This window comes from Centrocercus urophasianus, unplaced genomic scaffold, assembly GCF_019232065.1.
Source record: "Centrocercus urophasianus isolate 14NV4802_14NV808 unplaced genomic scaffold, USGS_Curo_1.0 seq_14, whole genome shotgun sequence".
In the NCBI taxonomy this organism is placed as follows: domain Eukaryota; kingdom Metazoa; phylum Chordata; class Aves; order Galliformes; family Phasianidae; genus Centrocercus; species Centrocercus urophasianus.
In genome coordinates, this window is record NW_024884586.1 from 6,769,182 (window position 1) to 6,792,055 (window position 22,874).

Below are 22,874 nucleotides of genomic sequence, written 5' to 3' on the forward strand. Positions count from 1 at the left end.
GGCTTAATTACTTAACATCAATCAAGATGTAAACCAGCGCTTGGAGACCAAGGAATGCAACGTTCATCTGCAACACAAAAGAAATAGCTAAGCTATCTTAGCTTCTGTCTAGATGGTCTGTACACTAAGAAAAGTCAACACATTACTTTTATACTATGTTAGATGCATAAAATAGCCAAGTAGTAATTACATGCTGTACTGGAATTCATCAGTGACCACTAACAGTAAGAAAGGTACAGATTGAGAATTATTATTTCATAAATGCTTATAAACTGTAACATAGAACATATTTGTTCAATACTACATTCTGGTAAGTGTAGTAAAAAAAAAAAAGCCTGAATATACGAAGGCCCTTTCGTCTCTGATAAATGGATTGTTACGATAAAAGGAGGGAAGAAATCACAAATTCTGGGTGGCTGCCTGATTTTGCACCTGTTTGCTCTCTAAGCTTATGAAACTCAATTCTTTTCATTGTGTTTTTGCTAATATTAAGAACACAGCACAGCAATGCTGAATCCAGCTTAACAGAGCACTACAGTCTGTCTTCTACAAGATCAAAGGAAACAATCTAATTATCCCCTCTGGTCTTCAAATCTATAGCTGCAAACTACACATTCTATCTAATCTATGAAAAAAGCAACCACCCACCACAGTACACAAAAACTTCTCCCTGAAGATGAAAGAAATGAGTAACCACATGGGACAGATGTTAGCCATATTACTTATTGTACTGTCGGAAGCAGCCCAGCTCCTACAGTGTTGATGGTGAAATAAGACACCATGAAGATCTGCCCAAGCCTCAACTTCATCTTGTCTCAGGTAATTCGCCTATGAAAACAGAGCTTACCATTAGCTGCCTATACCACAGAAGACACAGTGAGTCAATTTTACCAGCTCTGTGGTGGACATCAGGTACCATTAAAGCACACGACTCTGCTGGTGTGCTGGAATCCCACCTGTCGGGTATTACAGATGAAATGACAACTGTTGTCAGCTCAAGCCTAGGCATAGAATAAGAGATTCCATACATACATACATTGCTGAAGCAGTAACACATGAAATCAAAGTAGCACACTTGCTTTCACATAGCAATGGCTACAGTGCTTTTCAGGAGCAAAACAGAGAAGAGTTTATAACAATTTTCAGACAGCTGCAGAAGAAAATGCAAGAAATTGATGCTACCAGCTCATTGCTACAGTGGAAATGTAATAGCTCTCCCAGAAGTAATTCTGGGTTCTAACAATATCCATAAGTCTGAAATCGAAATTCTGACAGAGTATGACAAAAACAGCTTATCTAAAATAGCCAAGTTTGCTTACACCCTGCTCTACTATAACCACCTAGCTCTTGACATGCGGACAAGATTTGCAGGCCCCTAAATCCGGAACTACCTAACTTAATTTGCTAACTTAAATCAGAGTTCTGAGTTCTTCCTGGTGACTACAATGTCTTGATCCACGAATTAGTTACGCTTAGCACTGTCACTACATTTCTTCTGCCACAGGATGCAAAATGAGAAAATGAGAAACCAGAACAGGATTATGATGCTGCCTTTCATTTATTGCCATTGTGGGATTTCCTTTAGTTTAAAAAAAAAAAAAAAAAAAAAGGTAAAAAGGATCTTCCTTGATTGCTTATCAAACCAGCTCAACAGACACTTTTTTTTTTTGTTGTTTTGTTTTTTTTTCATATCCTCATGTGGCCAAATGGCTCAAAGCAGCTGGACTGATGAGTAAAATCTGACTCCTGATACATCCAGAGTTCTAGAGTTTCTTCCTATGGCCACATTTACTGCAATTTAATAACCAAAGCATGAGAGGCAACAACTCAGGGAATGAGTCCACACCCCCATCTATAAAACTATTAAATCAACAGACTCAACAACAGGGAGTAAAGTAAATGAATGGAATACTACAAAGCACAGTAATCAGTGACATTTGACCATTTAGTTCTGGAATTAACCGAAGAATATTTTTACATACAATTTCCACTGCTATTCTTCCAACATGCCCTGTCATTAATGATAAAATGGACCCCGTGGAAGTCACGGTTTATATATTATTAGCAGCATTTCAAACAGAATTCTTGCAGCAGTAGAAGACAGCCATTAGATCTGGCTACTTCAGAGTGAAAAAGAAATATTTGCTTAGACTCCACAGGATCATTTTGGCATAGAAAAGGAAGATAAAAGCAGGAATCTGTTACAATATGAGCTATCAAATGAAAGCAAATAGGGATTCTATTCACTGATAATCTAAAAGAAATGCGACAGTTATAAAACACATTCAGAACTCTTTGTTCTAGACAATGAGGTTCTGTGTTTTGCCAATAGATTATATGCTGCTAATTAAAACGTAAAACATTAATAAAATCATAAGGAAATATGAAAGGAAACATTACTTCAATGAAAAGCCATTGGTAACTGCAGCACCATGGACACTGCACTCAGTGTTTGTCAGTTCACTTTGAAATACAACTAAAATGATAAAGTGCCCCAAAGTATTCATTTCAGTTGCTCAGAAAGATCTGTCTGCAGTCATTTCCCCAATCTAAAAATTAAAAAGCACCAAATTTATTTGCTTAACTATATGAAAGTTTGTTTTTAAAAACATCTCCAACACAGGAACCTATCACTTGCTCCTAATACAATGCCTAGAAGACTCTACCACACCCGAGGTGCTGACAGAGATAGAAAAGAAAGGTGATGCTACATTTTTTTCAGGGTAGAAATACACTTAACAGAAGTGCTTTTTGTTTTTAATGTAATGCTTTATTCTAGTATAAGCGTACAGCATTAAACCCAAAGATCACGGTATGCCATTGTAAGCAATCCTGCACTTAAACATTATTTTACAAGTGTAAGTATACCACCAATACCAACACTTATCTCATGAAACATCTGTCATCTCAACAGAGACTTATGAAACATGTGGGAAAGAATCATCAAAACACCATGTTGTTATTTTGGCCATATAAACAGCAATAGGAACACAAAAGCACTATGCAGCCGCTTTCACTTTGAAACACATTCCCTGAAGTAGTTGGATTGACATCAATCTTTGCAAAACAAAAATTAAAATTAAGAGATAGAAAGATATATGAAGTAGTAACACATTCACGATTTGACAATCAAGAATTTTGCCAGCAATTTTGCACAGGGAGTATATTGGCCTATGCAATCTTATGCCAGTGAGTACTCACTTGGCATGATACTCAAGGAGATTTAACTAGATATGAGTTCTTAAAGGGGTCACATCAAGCCCTGTACACTTTGTAAAAAATCAAAACAAACAAACAAACAAACAAAAAACCCTCTGTATATAAGGAGTTTAAACACAGTTTTCAAGGGCTATCTTTATATTTTAACTTCTGCAATAAAGTGACAATACATTTATGGCACTAAGGGATACAGGTTAGTGATTGGGACTTGGTAGGCCAGATAGATGGTTAGAATCGGTGATCTGGAAGGTCTTTTCCAAACTAGATGCTTCTATAAACCTAGAGAGCATTTCCTTTACAAAAGTACTTATTAGGAAGCAGAAAGAAGTACTATACATTATATATCAAAACTGATTAAACAAGCCACTGCTTAACAAGCTGTTGAACCTTGAGAGTAGAAAACTATGGAAATGAAAAAGAGAGAGATGAATTTATTCCTGAAAAAAAATAATGAAGAATTGGAGCTATATTTAAGGAGTGCTTTAAGGAGTGAAGAACTCATTATTTGAAGATACACTGGATTGAGAGTTTTTCATTATTTTCTTCTCTTTCTTTTCTGCTCAGTTTAACTCACCTCTTCCCCATTTTGCATGTTTCAAAGTTCACTTTCTGGGTGAATTCTGACAGCCAAATAGGTTGTTCCAACTGAATCTTATGCTTATGGAACTTCTCACATAGAAGAATAAGCACAGTCACACTCTTTTATCTGCTACTATCCTGTTCTGCATTTTTTCATACATCTGCCACAAAGTTGTTTTACTCTATGTTAATCTGTTTCCTGCTTAAACATCAGGTCTGAAAGTGCTTCTGTATTTCTGCTTTCTCAAAGTAGGAGGGACACGATTAACAGCTGCAGCCATTTTTCCACAAGAAAGATTTCCCCTAATTCCACTGAAATAGGGCTATATTAGCTATATAATTTATTTCAGAATCACATTCAAAATTCAGCGAGTTAGACTCAATTAGAAAATCTGCTTCCATATAAAAAATAAGGAATAATTATTGCATAAGCAAGCAAGACACTGAAATTCAATTTAAAGGGAACTTTAGGCCTAGATACATAAAGCCTTTCTAAAGCCCTTTGTCATAACAACTGAAAGATAGAATTTTCTGTCTACAACCCAAGCCAAGTGAGTTAGCCTCACTTTAAGACACAATGATACCAAGTGCTTGCCTGATAGTAGTGCAGCAGGTACTTCCCACTTTTGCCAGAAGTTTTATGTGTCAAAAGGAAATACTTCCCACAACGTCAAACAAAAGTCATTTTCCAGTTGCATGTCTCCAAATAACTGTGTCATACTTATTCATGTATTTATGACATTCAAACATTCATGGTTATTCTGGAGTCACCTTTCTGTGGTTGGTGGACAAACTCATATATATGTTGTAACGAATATGTAATTGACCAGGAAATAATGCATCCAATACCAAACCTAAGCATTCCTAGATCAGGAGTTGTACAGAAGAGGCACTGCCTCAGCTCCTTAAACTGCCTTCATACTCCTGTTTCTCTGATAGACTATGACTTGCTTTTAAGACCTGCAACTAGAGCTATTTGCACTTTATTTGACTTTTCCCTACTAAGTTGTTTTCATAGCTGGTGCTGCATTTTTGTTAAGTGCCTGGCAATGCTTGCATAATGGTTGCTTATTTCCTTATCAACTAATTTGGAGTAATCATATTGCATAGGCGATAGCTCTAAATTTCACGCTTACTTATATTCCCACACACTTAATATTCAGGCCCTCCTGACACGTGCAATAACAGCTCATAAACATTTGTTCCTTAGGACTTTGAAATTAAGAATGAAAAATAAGCATTTGTCCAAATAATTGGTGGAAATTGGTGGGTCTTTAACATCCAGCAGCACGTGTCTGCTGAAACTTTGCACAATAACTTGCTTTTCACTGTACAACCCAATAGGAAAAAAAAAAAAAGCATTACAGACTTCTTGATTCCAAAATGCTGGGGAGAACATCTGTTATCTAAACGTGAAATACAACAACAAACTCTGCAAAACACAACGTTTTCTCTAACTTTTTGCCAAACCTTTATATCTATGGGCCTCTCTGGCCTTGTTTCGACATTTAATCGACTGCATACCAAGTAAATGCACTTCTGAGTGAGCAGCCCATAAGCTACACAACATGTGGGCACCCATACTTCAAAGGGATGCAAGTCAATTAATATTTTATCCAGCTTTACATTTAATCCAGTTTATCTGGTTTTGAATTGAGAACCAAAAAGTCTTTGAAAACCAATCAAAACAAAACCAAAACCAAACAAACTACCAATACATGACCTGCACTTTCTTCTGCCTTAATAGAGACTCAACACAAAGCAAATACATGGACACATTTTGTACTGTTCCATTACTTATAATCTAGAACGATACAGGAATTTCAATGAAGGTTACAATAATAAAAAAACAAAAATAAAAACACAATGAACAAGTAAAAGAATGTGAATCCCATATTTTTGGGGGGCTGATTCACATTACCTACATCCTAAGGGCTCCCAGAAGTGACACTAATATAATAAAAATCACCTCTCAAATATTACACAATCCCACTTTAAAGTAGAAGAGCACCTTACTGTTTATAATGTTTCAAGGTGACAATGAGAAAAAAAGGAATCATTAGCAAGTCCAAACTGGGTGATGAAAACTCCTAGCACCAAAGCTTATTTCCCTTAAAGAAAGCCTTGCAATGTTGTGTTAAGTTTGGTTGGTTTTTTGTGTTTTTTTTTTAAAGCTATGGAAAGGAAACTTCTAGATCTGCTTTTGCTGCTCCGTTGTTCTTGTCTAAGGCTAGAGGAAATTTATGACTTCCTCCTCCTGCTTGCACCACTAAGAAATCTTCCAGAATAAAAGTCTCTTCAACTCTCTGCCTACAAATGTATGTACATGTAGGTGATTCAGCTGAGAATGCAAATTATTTTGTTTGGGAGCCGGCACTGTTCTCCAAAACCTACATTTTCTTTGTTTCATACCCTTTCCAAAGGGGCAGTAGCATGTACGTTTGTGCTTCTCTGCTATTTATATCACTGAGAAAGAAGGCCTGAAAATTGGCAGCAGGCATTTCTGCATATGCTGTACCTCTGAAACGTAAGTATGCCAAGAATTTTCATCTGTGGTTTCACTGCAGAAATAGATTTCTAGGAATAGGAAAGGAAGAAACTCTCTCATTCTACCAGCAAGGAGAAAGAGTTTGATCTATTGAACACTGTCACACATTTGCTATGGCAAATAATATGAATTTGTTAGGAGTCTGAATTAGACAGTGACAGATATTTTTAAGGTGTTCAAATAAAATATTTAGCTGTTCTTGAGTCATTATTCCTTTCGACATTGTAGTGTACTTAAATTCTATTATCTTAAGAATTTTTTCGAACAATCTGAAGAGCCATGACATTTTAGCATAAAAGAAACGTGGAAAACCTTTTAAAAAAAAACAAAAACAAAAACAAAAAATATAGGCCTATTTCGAGTCATTTCAATATATCACAAAGCAGTAATAAAGATCAAAACACATTTTTCTTCCAATACATATCATCTTATAATCACTCCAGGAGGTACTGCTGAAATCCAAAGGCCAGTATTTCATTTATGTACTTCTAAATTTGCACTTTACAGCTATTCCACTGGAAAACGACGGAGGGATTAACATAATTCTCAACAGGCAAGTACTCCCACACATTGTCTGCATGTGAAAATCTTAAGGCTATCAACCACCAGCTGCCCACGGACATTAGCTAAAAACTAAAACCTTGTGTCAAAGCCAAGTGAACTTTTCTTTAGGTCAACAAGAAGATTTACTGGCACTCAGAAAAGCATACACCGACTTCAAGGTAAAAGAGTTTGACGCAAATATCTGAGATAGCCCTATCAGCTCCATATTTCAGCTCCTCCCACCTGGATTGGCTTCTCTTGTCTAAGTCAACTAATGCACAATTCAATGACCTTGACTTACTGTGAGATGTGAGTTATTGGGGTTAACAGCGTTTCACCCTCCAGGTCAAGCTCATCGGCAAAACTGTTGGTCCTGATGAAGGGTCCTGTGTTCACATCTAAAAACGTCGGGCTTTTTTTCACTGTGAGAAAATATGCAGATAACCATTATAGCAATAGCATACAGCTTCTTCTACAAATGACTTACTGCTTGGATTTCTGAAATACAGCGCATTTTAACAGAATATTATAACCAGAAGTTACTACAAAGATGTGCATACAGCTTAAAGTACATTAGAAGTAGAACTCTTTATACTCCTCATACGCTAGACTTTAAAGTATCATAGCACATTCTAAAAGTCAATATATGATAATCAGTCATACCAGTCTGCTCTATAGCAGTAGTGCATGAACACCTGAATGACAAGATCAGTTCCTCTATGTCATCTCTAGTTCAATTTTTAATTTATAAAATCATCTCTTGGTGTGTAATTAATGTGACCAAGACCAAGAAACGAAACCAGGTCTAGATCACCAAAGGAGCATCAGCATTTTCATGATGGTAAGACAGCTTCTCTCACACACTGTCTGAGCCAATTTATAGGTTCCCAATCCCTGTCTCACTTCACGGGAAGGAAGCCTCATCTATCAACCCCTACATGAGTCAAATGTCAAGATGCACAGTTCATCACAAGGAGCACTACAGAGGAAAGACCATTTCAGATAGTGGAAGTCCTGGGAGACAGAATTGCTTTTATAACCAAAATGTTCATGCATCCAAGAAATTAGGCAGAGTGGTATAGATTTCATTTCTAAACTAAATTCTCCTTCTAAACTAATTTCTACTAAGTTCTGCCAGTTTCAGAACCCCAAGTGCATTTTTGAGTGTAGTCTTAACATTTGTCAAAGAAGATACAGAATTTCTGCATGCATCAAATATTACTGTATTTACACTCGCGTGCAAACAAATTGCAAAGAGAATCAAAACCAGTAAGCAAGTTTCTGTAGATATTCACTAACACAACCATTTTAATTCAGTAAGTACCCTCATCTGGAACAGGAAGTCAATATTTACCTATTAGCTGACAGAGAATACTGAGATGAGAAGCTACTTAATAAAAGGCAAATACAGTCTCTCTCTCCTTATTTTAAAAACTTCTAAGATGGTCATAACCAAGATCATGTTCTGTTCTAGTGACTGATGCAGTTCTCTACTTTTTATTCTCTCATTCATATATATAATCTTGCTGCTTCAAACATAAAGTAGGAACCACTTCAAAACATTTCCATGCAATCTGCTTGCACAGAGTGAGGAGGGGTCAAGAGAAGAGCATGGTGTTCACAAAGGGTTCCCTTCCACACATTCTGTTGAAGTAAATCTGCTTCAGAGCACCAAGGAGCTAACTGCCCCATGTACAGCTTTATCACTGCTGACTTGCTCACTGTAAGAGCTGAAAAGCCAGGGAGAAGACTGATGTCAGAAATTACAATCTCCCTCATGACTTACACATCTACACAGGAAAAGTACACTGCTGGCCCTCAGGGACTGGACCACAGAGTGTTTTTTTCAATAGATCACTGGGCATTTCAGTGGAATGAGGCAGCTTGTTACTTAGTCAGGTCTACAGCCTGCAGAAGTTAATTTTGTAATGACTGATTGAAAAAACATCTATGTTAAGGCTTCAAGGCAAAGGTTTTGCCCAAGCTGAACAAAAGATTTCTAAACTGATAAAAAAGTCAGCATTTCTTAACCCTCATCCATAAGCAAACATTACTAAGAACTGTCAAAAGGGTAAAGCTGAAGACAAGAAAAAGAAGTTTGTCATGATCTCTGCCACTCTGGTACAAAGGCCAGAGATTCCTGAATGAGATTCCTGAACACCTAATAGAAGTGGTATAAAAAGAAATCCATACCCACTGGACTCTGAGTGGCTGTTTCTCAAACACACACACACAAAAAAGGCTTTAAAAAGAAAAATTCAATGGATAATGAGTGAAAAGAAACAGTAAACAGATACAGCAAGGGATATTTACCAGAATTCAGGGGTCCCCAAAATTTATTATCTTTGTATTTGATGGATAGCACTACAAGGTATGACTATTCCACTGATAACGCTGGACCAAATACTACTTTCAAATGATGAAGAATACGCTCCCCTTAACACGAGAACTCCCACTCTAAAATAGAAGGTCCAAACTTCTTAATCAATGAGTATAATCACAATCACTCACAGGAAATTACTGATGAGTTTTCTACATTACTAACACAATTTTGTATGCCCTATGACATTCATGGAGCTTCTTTTCTGGTAGTGGGATGTTTTTATGCGAGAAAACAGTTTCCAATTCCTCTTCTGCAAGGACAATCAAAAACTGAAAACACCTTTAAGCATGGAACACTTAAATTTTAATTAATGCATTTAGAAAAATAACACTGGGTAGTATTTATTTCAACATTTGCAGTTCACAATCTGAAAAACTTTCCAAGCTTAAAAATCTAATAAGAAGCCTACGCTTTCTTAAAAGGACTGCACTATAATTTTCTGTGCCACAACAGGCAATTCCAGACAGAACACTGCAAGATTTTAGTAATTAACAAAGGTGATGGAGCAATGAAATATTATGAGATTTACCTGGAGAGGAAGGAGCGCTGGAAGATTGCTGGTCTGTGGAAAAGGATGGCCAGGAACGCTGACAATCTGAGTTATAGTAAAGATACACATAAAACAGAGATAGGAGGGGCGGGGGGAAGAAAGAAAAAAGTTCCAGACAGACAGCTGAGGAGATGCAGACATACCTATGCAGGCAGTATGACATCTTTAAAAATAGATAATACTGGGAAATCGACTCTGGGAAACTCTTCCAGTTTGTACTGCAAATTAGCAGAATATTAAACGACCACTAGGGGAGGCATTGTGCCTCTTCAAAAATTCTTTGGCAAGGTATTCCTCCTCAGAAGCCAGTCCTATCTTGAAAAATGTCATCTATACGTTTGCCTTCTCCTTCCTGACTTCACGGCTCCCTCAAGTGTTTCCCTTCCAAAGAGTACAACCTTGTACTACTCTTGGTCTGGTTCCACAGCATAGCTAGCTCCTGCCACTGATGTTAAAAGCAACATGCTACATTGCATTAAAAAAAAAAAACAGTTATGACAGCCAACTCCAACCATTTAAGCCGAGTGCTTGCCTCAAATTGGATTTCTTGGGGAAAATTTTCAGACAGATGAGTAGTCAACACTGAGAAAGACTCAGCAAAACAAAGCATTCATGCTTTATTTCTTTTAATTAATCATAATAGTGCCTTTTTTTTTTTTTTAATCTTTAGAACAAAACAAAGTCCAACAAATTTTGTAAGTGTTCTTCAGCTACAGGCACGCTCCAGCCAAAGCTCTTCAGTCCTTGCTGAACCAAGGATGCCAGAAGAAAAAATGTAATCTTATTCACAGTATGTACAAATTTAGTTTCCCCTCAATTTCTTTGAGTCCCTGTGAGAATGGTTTTAAGTGAACTCTCAGGTTCATGAGTTTACTCTTTTGGCTAGGAAATTTAAGCTGTGATTGCTGGCAAAGCTCCTCTGAGGCTTCTTACTTATAGAGAGCAGGTGATTTCATGGCTCTTGTTCCTCTCCTGAGATTCCACCATAATCAGCCCCAACAGAGATGCACTTCTTGGAAATGGGCAAACCAAAATCACGGGGAGTGAGGAACATAAAGTTTACTTTTTGGCCTTTTACTACTCCTACTACAGTTATGTTACATGTGGATTCAGAGGAGAAACTGAGCTCTGTAATTTCAGATGTTTTAGCCAAAATCCAAGGATCCTTGCAATTGAACAGTGAAATCTCTAATGTCTTTAGTGGATGCAGCATGGGAAACCTACAGGTGGCTCACAGCACTTTTACTAAATCACAGGTTTAGCTTTTTTCTTTTTTTTTTTTTTTTTGTCTGCATCTAGCTCTAATCCTAAGTCTTTCAGGAACGCTCAAACATTAAGAAAATGCCTAAACAAGCATATTAGAAACATCAGAGGGCTCCATGGCTGCTTAAGTGATCACAGAATCCAGACAAACAGTAAAATAAAATATTTAATTTATGGGTCCCCATCTGTTCACAAATATCCACAGAGCATTTTTACAGGAACAGATGCATTTACTTCAGGGAGCCCAATTTCAGAGGTCAATCTGGAAATTCTTCTCACATCCCAATCTATTTGTTTAGAAATTCTTGGTTATCTGAGCACATAACTTAATTGCTAGATAAAGTCTGAGTTACATTACATCATCTTTTGTCTACTGTTTATCCATCCACTATCGATTTTTCTCAGTTATGAAGAAAAAACAGGGATAGTCTGTTTATATACAAATATTTATAAGTGCTTTCTTCTTTGTAATGAAATTGTCTGTGCAATTAGAAATGTGAGAATGTAGATTTTGGTCTGTCTAGATCTCCTCGGCTGTACAAGATTTCTTAGAAACTATACAGCACTAGACACACAAAAAGCACTGCAATCAATGTTACTTCGTCATTAGCTTGCATGCTACAGATAAAATTTACCTCCACTTACCAAGCAATTTTAACATTCCTGTTTGTCCTGTATACTTGTAACAGTTTAGAGAGAGTAGAACACAGATAAAAAAGGAAAAAGATAAGTGTCAGAAGAAATTAGAGAAAATCCATTTGTTGAAAGCTATACAGCTGATTTTTGAAGTGGCAGTAGCTGCCTGCCTGCAAATTGAGCTTTAGAAACTCAGTGGTAAAAGGTAGGACTTTTCAAAACAAATCATTTGTATAGTTGTTTCGTTTAATTGTCCCGAAATAGATATCTATGCTCAGAGTGAGTTTACAAATTGAACTCAGTATTTGTCCACCTTTTAACAGCTTTATCATCTCTATTGCCAGATGCAAATTATAGTCATTCTGTAATAGGAGCCAAGAAAGAATGAAAAAGCACAGAAAGAATGATGCAGCACGTGAAATGTCTGAATTAAAATTGGTGCTAGGTCAAAATTTGAGCAGACAGATGAAAACTCAAGCACCGGTTACTGAAGTATCAATTATGAGGTGATCACCAAACATGGCCCTTTCTTTTTATTCCTCACACTGTACCTTTTTGCACAGTGACAGTTAATATAGATGCATACACATTTATCCTCAGCACTTCTGATTTCAAAATTCGATTCACAGCCGGCTCCACTGACCAGATGGTAGGAGCAGACAATGCTTTCACATAGCAGACTATGCTCAGAGCTGCCAACATACGTCAAACCTTTCTGGTTGAGGTACAAGCATGATAGTAACATGTCTTGAGTAAATTTCACACGGAAAAGCTAGCAGCTGATATCTCTAATCAATTGAAGAATTGGGGACTGCTAGCGCCTTAGAGAGGCTAGCTCTTCCAGCAGGCAGAAACGACAAAGGATCTTAGTTCGTCTACAACAGAGTACATTCATTAAAGGAACAGCTGAACCTCAACCAGACAAGCCAGCAAAGTCAAAAAGCAAAATTATCTTACTTTAGTAATAAGGACAAGAACTAATTCCGTCCTTTCTCTCGTACATATCAACGAGTGCCTACGCATAAATCATTAACAGAAGACAATGCATTCTACAACAAATTGCTTACCAGAATTTTCGTATGTGTCAAAACAGAAATCAGGTTTCTTGTCATCCGTCACATGGTCATAAGTGATGTGTGGAACTGTTAACATCTTGTCTGGAGAAGAAGGCCCGTTGTCCTTGTCTAGCTTAAATTTCTTCTTTTTAACCTAAAAATGCACATACGTTAAATTACCAAAGCAAGCCGCATTAAATCAGCTCTTCATTGTCTACAATAAGAACAAAGTCCCTAATGAGCTATAACCACATAAAAGAGTACATGACCAATTCTACTTTCATCATTCTATACTGTGAATTTCTTAATGAGATTGCATCCCCCTAAACTGGCTAATCCCTAGAATTCCATACATCATCATTAGCAAATTCCTTGCCTGCAATAATAATTGGCTAGCTCTGCAACAGTTTATATAAATGAAACTTTCTGGAATATCTTTACCATTTTAATGGATACAATAAATCATACCTTCAGCAGAGAGCAAACCAATAGAGTGCTATTGAATTCAGATGAATCTATGATAATATGAGAAATTTTTGTAAAACATCCTCTCCTTCCCAGTACATGGCTACCACACATCCAAAAGAGAGGACGAAGTATTACATAATGTAAAGATACATAATGTAAAGACTTCTTCTTGCTGTATCTTAAATGAATAAACATTCTAAGCTATGGAATAAGATATAGCATACATAGGCACAAGATGTATTAGAGAACCATAAAATCAATGGTAGCTGAGTGAAGCATCAGGATGTGGGTTACTCTTTTGTTTGTGCGTTTTAAAGTAGTTCTAAGTTGCAGTTTTGGAAATACACATTTTCTGGGTTTTTGTTCTTTGCATGTACTTTTGCAAACAACATTAAGTAATGGATTGAGTTGCCTGAGGTAGATCATTATCACTCTTTTCCAAACTCATAAATGCAATAAAAAATAATTCAAGCTTGGTAACTGAAGCAAATTAAGCTGCAGTTTAAAATGTTTCTATACTGAAAACCACAAAACTGATTAGTAAACATAACTTTGAAACCTAGTAAAACTCCGTAAAGCAAAAAAAAACCAAACAAACTCAATTAAGCCTCTAGAGTGTAAAAAAAATTCAATCCAATTAAAAACATTTGAAATTTCTATATAAAGAAATGTTAGTTAATGATACCATCACTGATTTCTTTGGTTTTGGACTGGGTGACAGCAAATGATAATTTCTGGCAGGTCTTCGAATATATATTTTCCATGTCGAAGAGTCTGGGTTTTCTGCTGCATAGCATCTCCAGGCAGTCTAGAGAAAAAGTTGTGGCAATGCAACAATCAATGCAATGGGATTTGTAGCAACCCATGCTACACAATAACTTCTAAGTCAGCACATAAGAAATCTATAAGCACTCTGTAGTTTCTCCCATGAAAACATTAACTCAGAATGGTTCAGAATCTTCAATCAGCAAACAAAAAACACTTAGTTTGAGCTGGGCAAAATGGAAAGTAAGACCAATGTTTTCAAGTACTACTTGTACTTGCATTAGCAGCAAATAATGAAAGAGGATTCTAGACAGGCCTCGGGAGACTGGAGCTGAATTTCTCACTCTGCACCAGTTTCCCTCTGTGATTTTGAAACTTTGAATGCTTTGCCTATTGCATCCCACGTTTCAGGCCCCTAAACAGGAAAAAATAAAATAAAATCATTCTTCCATAAGAGTTCTGTCAGGAAAAGAAGCAACTGTGATATGGTCAGTAGGGCTATATTCTTTCAAGGAAGTGATGATGATGGAGCACATGATGAAACAGCACAATTAGTTAAGCAGGAGCTAAAAAACAAAAGCAATCTTCCACCTCCCCCAGCAACCAATGATTAAAGTACTAAGTTCAAAGAGCAAAGGAGGAAAAGCAGGGCTAGGAAATGAGACCAGAGACACAAAGCACTGCTGCATTCTCTCTTAAAATGTAAATATGTGATCAAAGATGATTAAGAATTAGTCTCCAGATTAGAACAGCAGATCCTCACTTCTACACCATATGTATCAGGCATTCACATACACTCAAGTGGGAAAAGGCAGAATACACAAGATGAAAGAAATAAAGCAATGCAGAATGATAGAGAAAAAGCAGACAGCATTTGGAAACTAAAGGATCAAACAATCATATAATTCCCACCATGGTTGATAGGATACTGGAAGAAACAAGTGGATTCTAGAAGAAAGCGAGAAGGAATACAAGAAAAAGAAGTGCTAATTTCAGCTGTTGCCCTGTCCTGAACTTATTTCACAAACCTACTGGTTTAAGAGTAATTGCTTTGTAAATCAGATGCAGAGAACTTATTCAATTGGGCTTCTAGAGATCCACAACTACTAACAAATCAGTACAAATAACAAGTAAACAACTCACTGTCTTTGCTCCACTCTTCAATATTTCAGACGAAACCAAGTATGACATTCTAGACATGCAGTCTCAGACTTAAGAATAATTTGGGGTTGATTTCCAAAAGAATCAGTGGGAACACTAAGTACCCATCCTTTGCAAAACTGTACCTTTCTCTGACCATGTAATCCAAACAAAACACAGCGAGTCTGAAGACTTTTGGTTAATCTCTGGCTAATACCAGAGCTCTAAATTTAAAACTTTTTCACATTAACTCTGGGACTGTTTAGTTTCAAGCATAAACTTCACAGTTAGCTACTGTTTCCATAAAGAGCCTGACCTGGAAATCCACATTCACTCATGAAGGTGGAGAAATATGTCATACGAGAAGGCAAAAATGACACAACATAGGGGTACATCTACATTTCTTTTGAATTTGATCACATACTTCTACAGCTACGTGCAGAAACTGAGTGAGGGGGAAACAAGGAGGAAAAAATCCTCCATAGAATCAACACTAATACTTTCAGTGAGCTGAATGCAAGCTTCACACAGAACTACAACCATACTTTTAATAGATGGCATTAAATTTTCTGCCTCTATGGAACCCTACAGAAAAAAAATGATTTTGCAGAATCTCACATTTCCCAGTCATCTCCAATTTAATTCTCTGAAAGCTGAGATTTTTAAGAATTTATTTGTGCAAAAGAAAAAGAAATATATCTGACATTTGTTTCTACAAGGAACAATATTGTTTTAAAACATGATTTTACATGAAGCCTATTCTCTATTTTTCACTACTGTAAACACAGCATTTCATAACTTTTTCCACAGTTAAACTGTTCAGTAGCCACAGGATAGCCTTCAGTTTCTACTTTAAACTGCAGAAGCAAAGAATTTGACCTGATTTGGGAGTGAAGTTTCCTGCTCGTTAGTTGGAAACAGCACTGTAAACACAAAAGTTGTTTAAGAGACTGGTATCTCTAAGTCTTAGGCAATTTTCTACATGAATTAGGCCATGGAACATTGCCAAGTTTGGAAAAAAGTACAAATGGAGAAAAATGATAATATGTGAAATGCAAGAACTTTGTACCTGTATGAGAGAGGCAGCAGCTGGAATTTGACGGTTGAAATGCTTCTGTCTTTGTTTCTGCTGTACCTTCAGGGCAAAGCCTGAACCAAGGATTCCCTTTGGGAACAAAGAAAACATACAACTAATTTTTTTTTAAACATATTTTTAAAAGGACGAAAGAAAGCACACAAGCTTGCCAAATTATGTTGCATTAATGAACTCCCATTCAGCATCATAAAACCCCACTAATTACTGAGAGGAAATGACTTAATACTGTTTTTAGACTCAGTTAATATTACTTGTTGAAACAAACTATGAATTCTCTCGTGCCCTGATTCAAAACCTGTTTAAGTCTGCTGAGTTCAAACACTAAAAAGCAAGCAGCAGTGGTAATTCATACCCTCCAAAAGCCTCATAAAATGCTTGTGCAGGAGAATGACAGAATAGGGAAAAATATAAACCTGATGTGCTTAACTTCATTTTTATTATTAATAAAGCTTTGGCATGGTAAGATCCAGGTCACAAGAAAGCCTTTTTAACTGTAGTAAAAAACTGTAGCTCCTACATTTATACATTATCCTATGCAGGAATGGGAAGATGAGAAAAAGGAAAAGGAACATAAAAATAGTCAGGACTAAGGTGACTTCAACTTGAGGCCATCTTAAGCATTTTCAGGATAAGCAGCATGGCACTGGAAGCAGCTTCCAAACATAGTTTAAAGTCCATAATTAAGTATAAGGCAAGTCACTTATGTGGTCATGTGCATAGCTACAGCCATATTTAACAAAGATTTTACTACCAGACAGATAAAAATACTGAAATCTTCCATAAATCAGCTTATATAACTGCACCTACTCAAAAAAGCATATTCTGCTTTCTGCAGTCAAGGTATCAGGGCAGCCAGTGATCTTGGCTCAATCTGTAAGAACTGTATTAATCACTCGGTGCTTTGAAAGAAACAGGAAAGACCTTTCCTATTACAATCATTGAGCCAAGATCAAAGACTTCATGATGATCAAACATCCCATGTTTGGAAAATGCAGGATCACTGCTAGACCCAGAACTCACATCAGTTTCATTTAGCCACAGCAATTATTTTTGTCTGGGATCTTAGACAGTTCCCCTCATTTAAAAAGGAAGCAGGGCAGTGTGCAACAGTTACCGCTAGAGCTTCAAATCCTAAGTTTCCCCTTACGAGCAACTCACAGAAATTGTTCAACTCAATAATAGAATCTCAGTGATAAAGGTGCTGCTGGGGTGTTCTTTCATTTCTACAGGTAAACAGAAAAGCATTACTGTAAACGTGGGGCTGATATACATGTATTTATACGACATCTTGCTGTTTTTCAAGTCCAAGAAGAAAAACAGCCAAAAAAGCACATTTTCACATTTCTCGTGTAGTTCATTTCATTTACTAAGTCTCTCTTCTAATCAAGGTATAAATGTGAAAGTAAAAAGGGGAGAATATATCTTGAAGACACACTGATGTTGGAGAGTTTAAAAATCTATACTTACTTTAAAAGTACTCAACCTTTTGAAGAGTAATTAAGTGACTACTTTTAAACAGCCACTTTAGTTTTAACAGCTGCTGTTAAATATTGTGAAGAATTTTTGTGGAGGTTTTGGTATCAAAATATTATTATTATCCATCGCAAGCTTATTCCCAACACTTCCCTGCCACAGTCATATTATGCTAATACAGTTGAAAAACTTGCTAAAAAATAAAGCTGGCAAGATTTTGACAGCAGGAGATATTCTATTCGGATCCAGATTTTTTTCATCCAATTCACATCCAATTTCACCTTTTGACAGCACAGTTCAGGTTGCACAAACATTTTAGAAGCACAATTTACAAGTACTGCTGAATTTTTGAAAGCAATACCCTTACTGACTCTTTGCACTGAACAATTTTGGGTTTCCAAACCACAATCTAGGTTTTGCTGATCTTGAATTTACTTTTGGTATTCAGGTATCCCATATCTTTTTAGAAAGTACTAATCTGTCCTCAGCGCAAAGAGCCAATATATCTTTAAAATCTCATCCCTAAATCACTTTTGAACATGAGACTTTGGCCATAGTCATACATTAACTTGGCAAGCAGATGCATTAGCTGACAGCATCTCTGCACCTGACTGCTTACCGCTGCCTCTGCCAGCAACACCGTTTCTGTAGCTCTGCCAGAGGAAGAGTGTGCATAAGAACCCTCCAGTTTACCTTGGACTTAATCAGTTGAATAAACTACGAGTAAATGTCTTAAAAAGTCAAAACATTAAGTCACGAAGTCCAGAAGTAAATAACATGAGAAGTACTTTCTTTGCACTTCCTAGATGGGCAGAAAGAAAGTGTTTTGAATTACACGTCCCTTTCTCAAATGCACAGAAAATCTAATGTTGCATACAATAAGAACTCTATGTTTGGTTTTAGATTCTGAAGCTTAAGGAGTTATTAACAAAAAGCTTCTTCTCAGAATGAATGGATCAACAACAAAAAAATAACCTACCGCAGGTAGTGCAAAAAATGAAATTGCAAACACTGAAAAACAAGAAGCGATGGTCTTTCCAATCCAGGTCTGAGGTACTTTATCCCCATAGCCAATAGTTGTAACTGTCACCTGTGAGGAAAAACACATAGAGCTTTACAGAAAGTTTTAACCCGTCAGTTTTGGTTGGCTTTTCTTTATTTCATTTTCATTAATTATTTTAAAGAAACATCAGTGGCGTTCCTAACGCTCCCAGTGACAATCTGTGTGACATTAAGAAGGCAGTTCCCTGCTCTCGGTCTGCTTCCTCATCCATAATAGAATGAAGGAGGTACAGGAAATTGAATTACAATAAAATACATGTTTAAAATCTTGTAAAGCAAAACCATTAATGTAAGTCTTTGTGGCTTAGTCAACTTTACAGTATAGGAGTTTCTGGGCTGTGGGCTGCCTGCCCACACCATACCCTTCCCTGAGAGGGAGGCTGCCAGCAGTTCTGAATTGCTGATTTTCTTTATGGGCAGGAGAAGTTTGCTGAGAGAATTTGAGGGCTGTTGCAAGGAAAGTCTATATACATGTACACACACTGTAACTATGGAATACAAATGGGGTCAGACATGAAGTATTCTAGAGAATAATGTTGGCATAAACAGCAAGAGAAGCAGAAAAATTTCCGTACAGCAACAGATCCTTAAAACAGACTAATGAATCATAAACTCGGACAGAACATCGAGAGCAAGAACAGATAATTTAATGCACACATACAGGAAACATCTGTTGAGTTTGGGTTCCACTGAAGTAAAGATTGCCACCATGGTGATGTAGCATAACAAGGCTTAATAAGTCATCATTTACAGGAGTTCAAGGAAAGAATGGATTTGTTTGAAGCAGAAAGGATATATTTGGCATCTGAGAGCAATTTAAATTCACCTATGTCACAAGCTATTCCTGAATTTGGAAATTAAAGAGATTTTTATCTGTGGCTTTGAAGAAGGCTAACCAAACCAGAACATGTGAAACACATGAAGCTCTCAAGCAGCAGAAGCACACCTCAGCTGCTGGCTTTTCACATTTCCCTCTGAGAGCATGAGCTTCAGCTGCACAGGCCACAGAAGACATCAGTCCCATACAGCAATACCCACACACCATCCCTCCTGCGCCTTGCAGCCACTCCCAGTTCACCTGTCAGCTTCAGTGCACACTCCCCAGCAACTGCAGAAACACAGGCAGCATCTCCAGAGGAGGAAAGAAGAGAAGGGAAGGGCAGATTTATACAAGTGAGATATTTCTTAATGGCGTGAAGGAATGGAGACCTTGGGAAATCGATGGTTGTGACAGGTGGTTCAGAAGTGCTGCCATCTGTCACATTAATAGCCATCCATTCCTCTTAAAAGATGAGACAGCAGAGGGAAACACTGTATATTTATGTTCCCACCTGAGCTGTACCCGAAAAACACCTGAAGCAAGCCATCGACTCTCACTACCCACCTTCCAAGCAATTTATCGTTCTGTGTCTGTCAAATGCATGACAAAAGGACAGCTTTGGCTACTTGAAATGATGATGATGCAAGTTTGTTGCAAGTCACTGATAGATTAAAATGAAATAATGTTCTGGATAAGTTCTTAAACTGTGGCTTATTTCCAAACCTTGTTCCCATCCAATACAAGGATTAGTAAGGCCAGTAAACAAATACCTTAGTCTATATTCTTGATATTGCTGAAATTCAAAGCCTTTGAAGAAACTCAAGTGATTATTTTATCCTGTAAAACCATATGAGAGGATCCATTTAAAGGAAACCCTAAATTTTAATCACAATTTTTCTGCTCACAAAACGTTGTCTTACATAAACAAGTGAATTCTGGAAAATGTGATGGCCTCCAGCACCATTTTACATCAAAGATTATGAGATGAGCTCTTTCATGCCTCAGTTTTAAAAAACTTTATACAATCATATCACTGAAAAGCAGTATCAACTATTGTGTATTACAATCTTAATGGCCTGTTTAAATACATACATCAACTAGAAATGTGAAAATAAACAGATGCACAGGAAAAACCCATACAAATCTGAAAGGTATCTGTCTTTCCCTCCCTCCACTACCAACCCCATCCATTCCCTCTACACGAAGGATCAATGATAGAATAAAAGTATTTTATGTGCATTTTGTTTGGGATATATATTAAAAAAAATACACAGTTTGGTCATAAATAACTTGCAAATCACAACATGTGTTTAAGTTAACATTTTCCTCTATTCCCACAACTAACCCATTTCCAAGTGTATTGTGTTCCAAAATTACATTTTCTTTTTCACCAAAATATATGTTGTTGAAAGCTTGTATGCCAAGTTTCTGCCCTAAGTGATCTTTTTTAGTTAGGTTTAAGCCCCCTGAAGAGTACAATACTAATTTTAGAATTGTAAAATAGGATCATAATAATGGAAATATTGACTCAACTTCTACTCTAGCATACTAAATACACGGGCATAATAAAACTAAATTGATACAAGAGCTCACACATTAAATTTTCATCACAAAGCAGTATGGAAAACTAATTGTTTTAATTAGAGAAAAATCGTATTTATCCACTGACTATTTCAGAACTTTGATCTGATGTACATCACAGGCTTTGGCGCTATGATTAATCTTGTCCTTATTATACATGCATGAATAGTCTAACAGAGGAAATGTGAAGCAAAAACAAAATCTGACAACAACTGAAAACAGTGATCACACGCTGTTCGCCATTTCTGAATAAAGGTTTTATTCAAGGCTGTCTGGGTAGAATGAGAACAAACTAAGCAGGTGCGTAAAGTTGCTCTTGTGATGAAATACTGAATGCCTTGTGCTGCTGTAGGTAGCTCCGCAGCTATAGAATACAAGAATGCATGACTCAGTGGCAATAAAAGGGGAGATATCACAGGTCTGGGTTAGCAAACAAAGTAGATTTTGTTCGCTGAAGCAAACAAGGGAATGCCATCTTTAAAAACAAAGAAATTAAGGTAGTCTCCAAATTTGTAGCACTGAAACCTCAAAATGAATTGCACTGGGTTTTTGTGTTGCTTTTTTTTTTTTTGTATACCAAATAACATGTAGAATTTTCTGACCACTTAAGTACTCATCTTCATTAAATCAAGCAATATAAGAACATCCAGAGATACACCAGAAACACTGACTGTTTCCTTGACTTCTTTGCAACTGAAATATAGTGTAAACTGCTAAGTGGTTTAAATGCTCTTCTGTAAAGAAAACACTAGAAGCTTTTCTACTGCCTGATGTCTTACTTAGTCAACTGCATTTCTGCCTGTTCAATATAAAGTACAATCTTTCCCAGCTCTTAAGATTAATGCATTAAGTGTAAATAGATCAGATACTTATGCTTACTTTGTTATGAAGTATGCAGTCTGTATAAAGCTAAAGAAAAATAGAAAAACCCAACGGTAACAGATCAGTGCTGCCCAGCTATCACTCACAGGTCCTAGTCTAATACTAGCCATTCTAACCATCTCCACTTCAGAGAGATCACTGAGAAAAAGTCCTAAAATAAACAAAAAACTGGTAAATATTAAAAGTTAATTGAGCTCACCTAAAATTTGAAAATGTGCTCCTGTGGGCCAAAAAACAAACAAACAAACAAACAAGGGGGAGTGGGTGGGACACGACAGCAGCTTTACCCAGCTTAGTAAGCACACAGGATACAAGGGGGCTTTCTGGTTGCTATTTCTAATTTATGGGTAGGCCAAGTCAGCCAAAGTACATCATTTCATTCACTACTTCTTGAAAATGCAATTCAATTTGAAAATTAATTAGCGTTCCTCTACAGTTTCTATGGGGAGGTTCTGCAGCAGAACCTGGAAAAGCTTCTGATGAGAACTGACACTCCTGCAGGCTCATATTTATTTCCAAAATATGAGAAATCCAACTTCATTTTTTTTGTTCCTCTGTTTCATGGTCTCATTTTATTCATCTCCATTCTTTCGTCAGCCAGCTCCTGCAGTACACATACCTGCAACACAGTGCACTACAAAGGCCATTGGATCCCATTTTCAGTGTTTAGCCTCACAAACAAAATCTGTTTTCAGTAGCTCTTGTGAAACAAGCTGTTCCCTCCCTGACTGTAGTTCTCAAGGAGAACAAGATGTAGGACAAACGTACTGCACAAAAACAAAGAGAACTGTGCATTATTAGTGAAGGCATG

At 36.9% G+C, this 22,874-nt stretch overlaps 1 protein-coding gene across 1 annotated transcript in view; it reads right to left on the bottom strand.

The window, feature by feature from the left end:
- The window catches only part of KCNQ1 (potassium voltage-gated channel subfamily Q member 1), a 330,046-nt gene that overhangs the window by 217,168 nt on the left and 90,004 nt on the right, over positions 1-22,874 (bottom strand). The window contains exons 8-13 of the mRNA XM_042815059.1: positions 18,698-18,808; positions 16,219-16,314; positions 13,930-14,052; positions 12,789-12,930; positions 9,802-9,867; positions 7,191-7,311 (exon numbers count right to left, since the gene is read on the bottom strand). Of these exons, the coding sequence (XP_042670993.1) occupies positions 7,191-7,311; positions 9,802-9,867; positions 12,789-12,930; positions 13,930-14,052; positions 16,219-16,314; positions 18,698-18,808 (659 nt within the window). The remainder of the gene's footprint in view (positions 1-7,190; positions 7,312-9,801; positions 9,868-12,788; positions 12,931-13,929; positions 14,053-16,218; positions 16,315-18,697; positions 18,809-22,874) is intronic.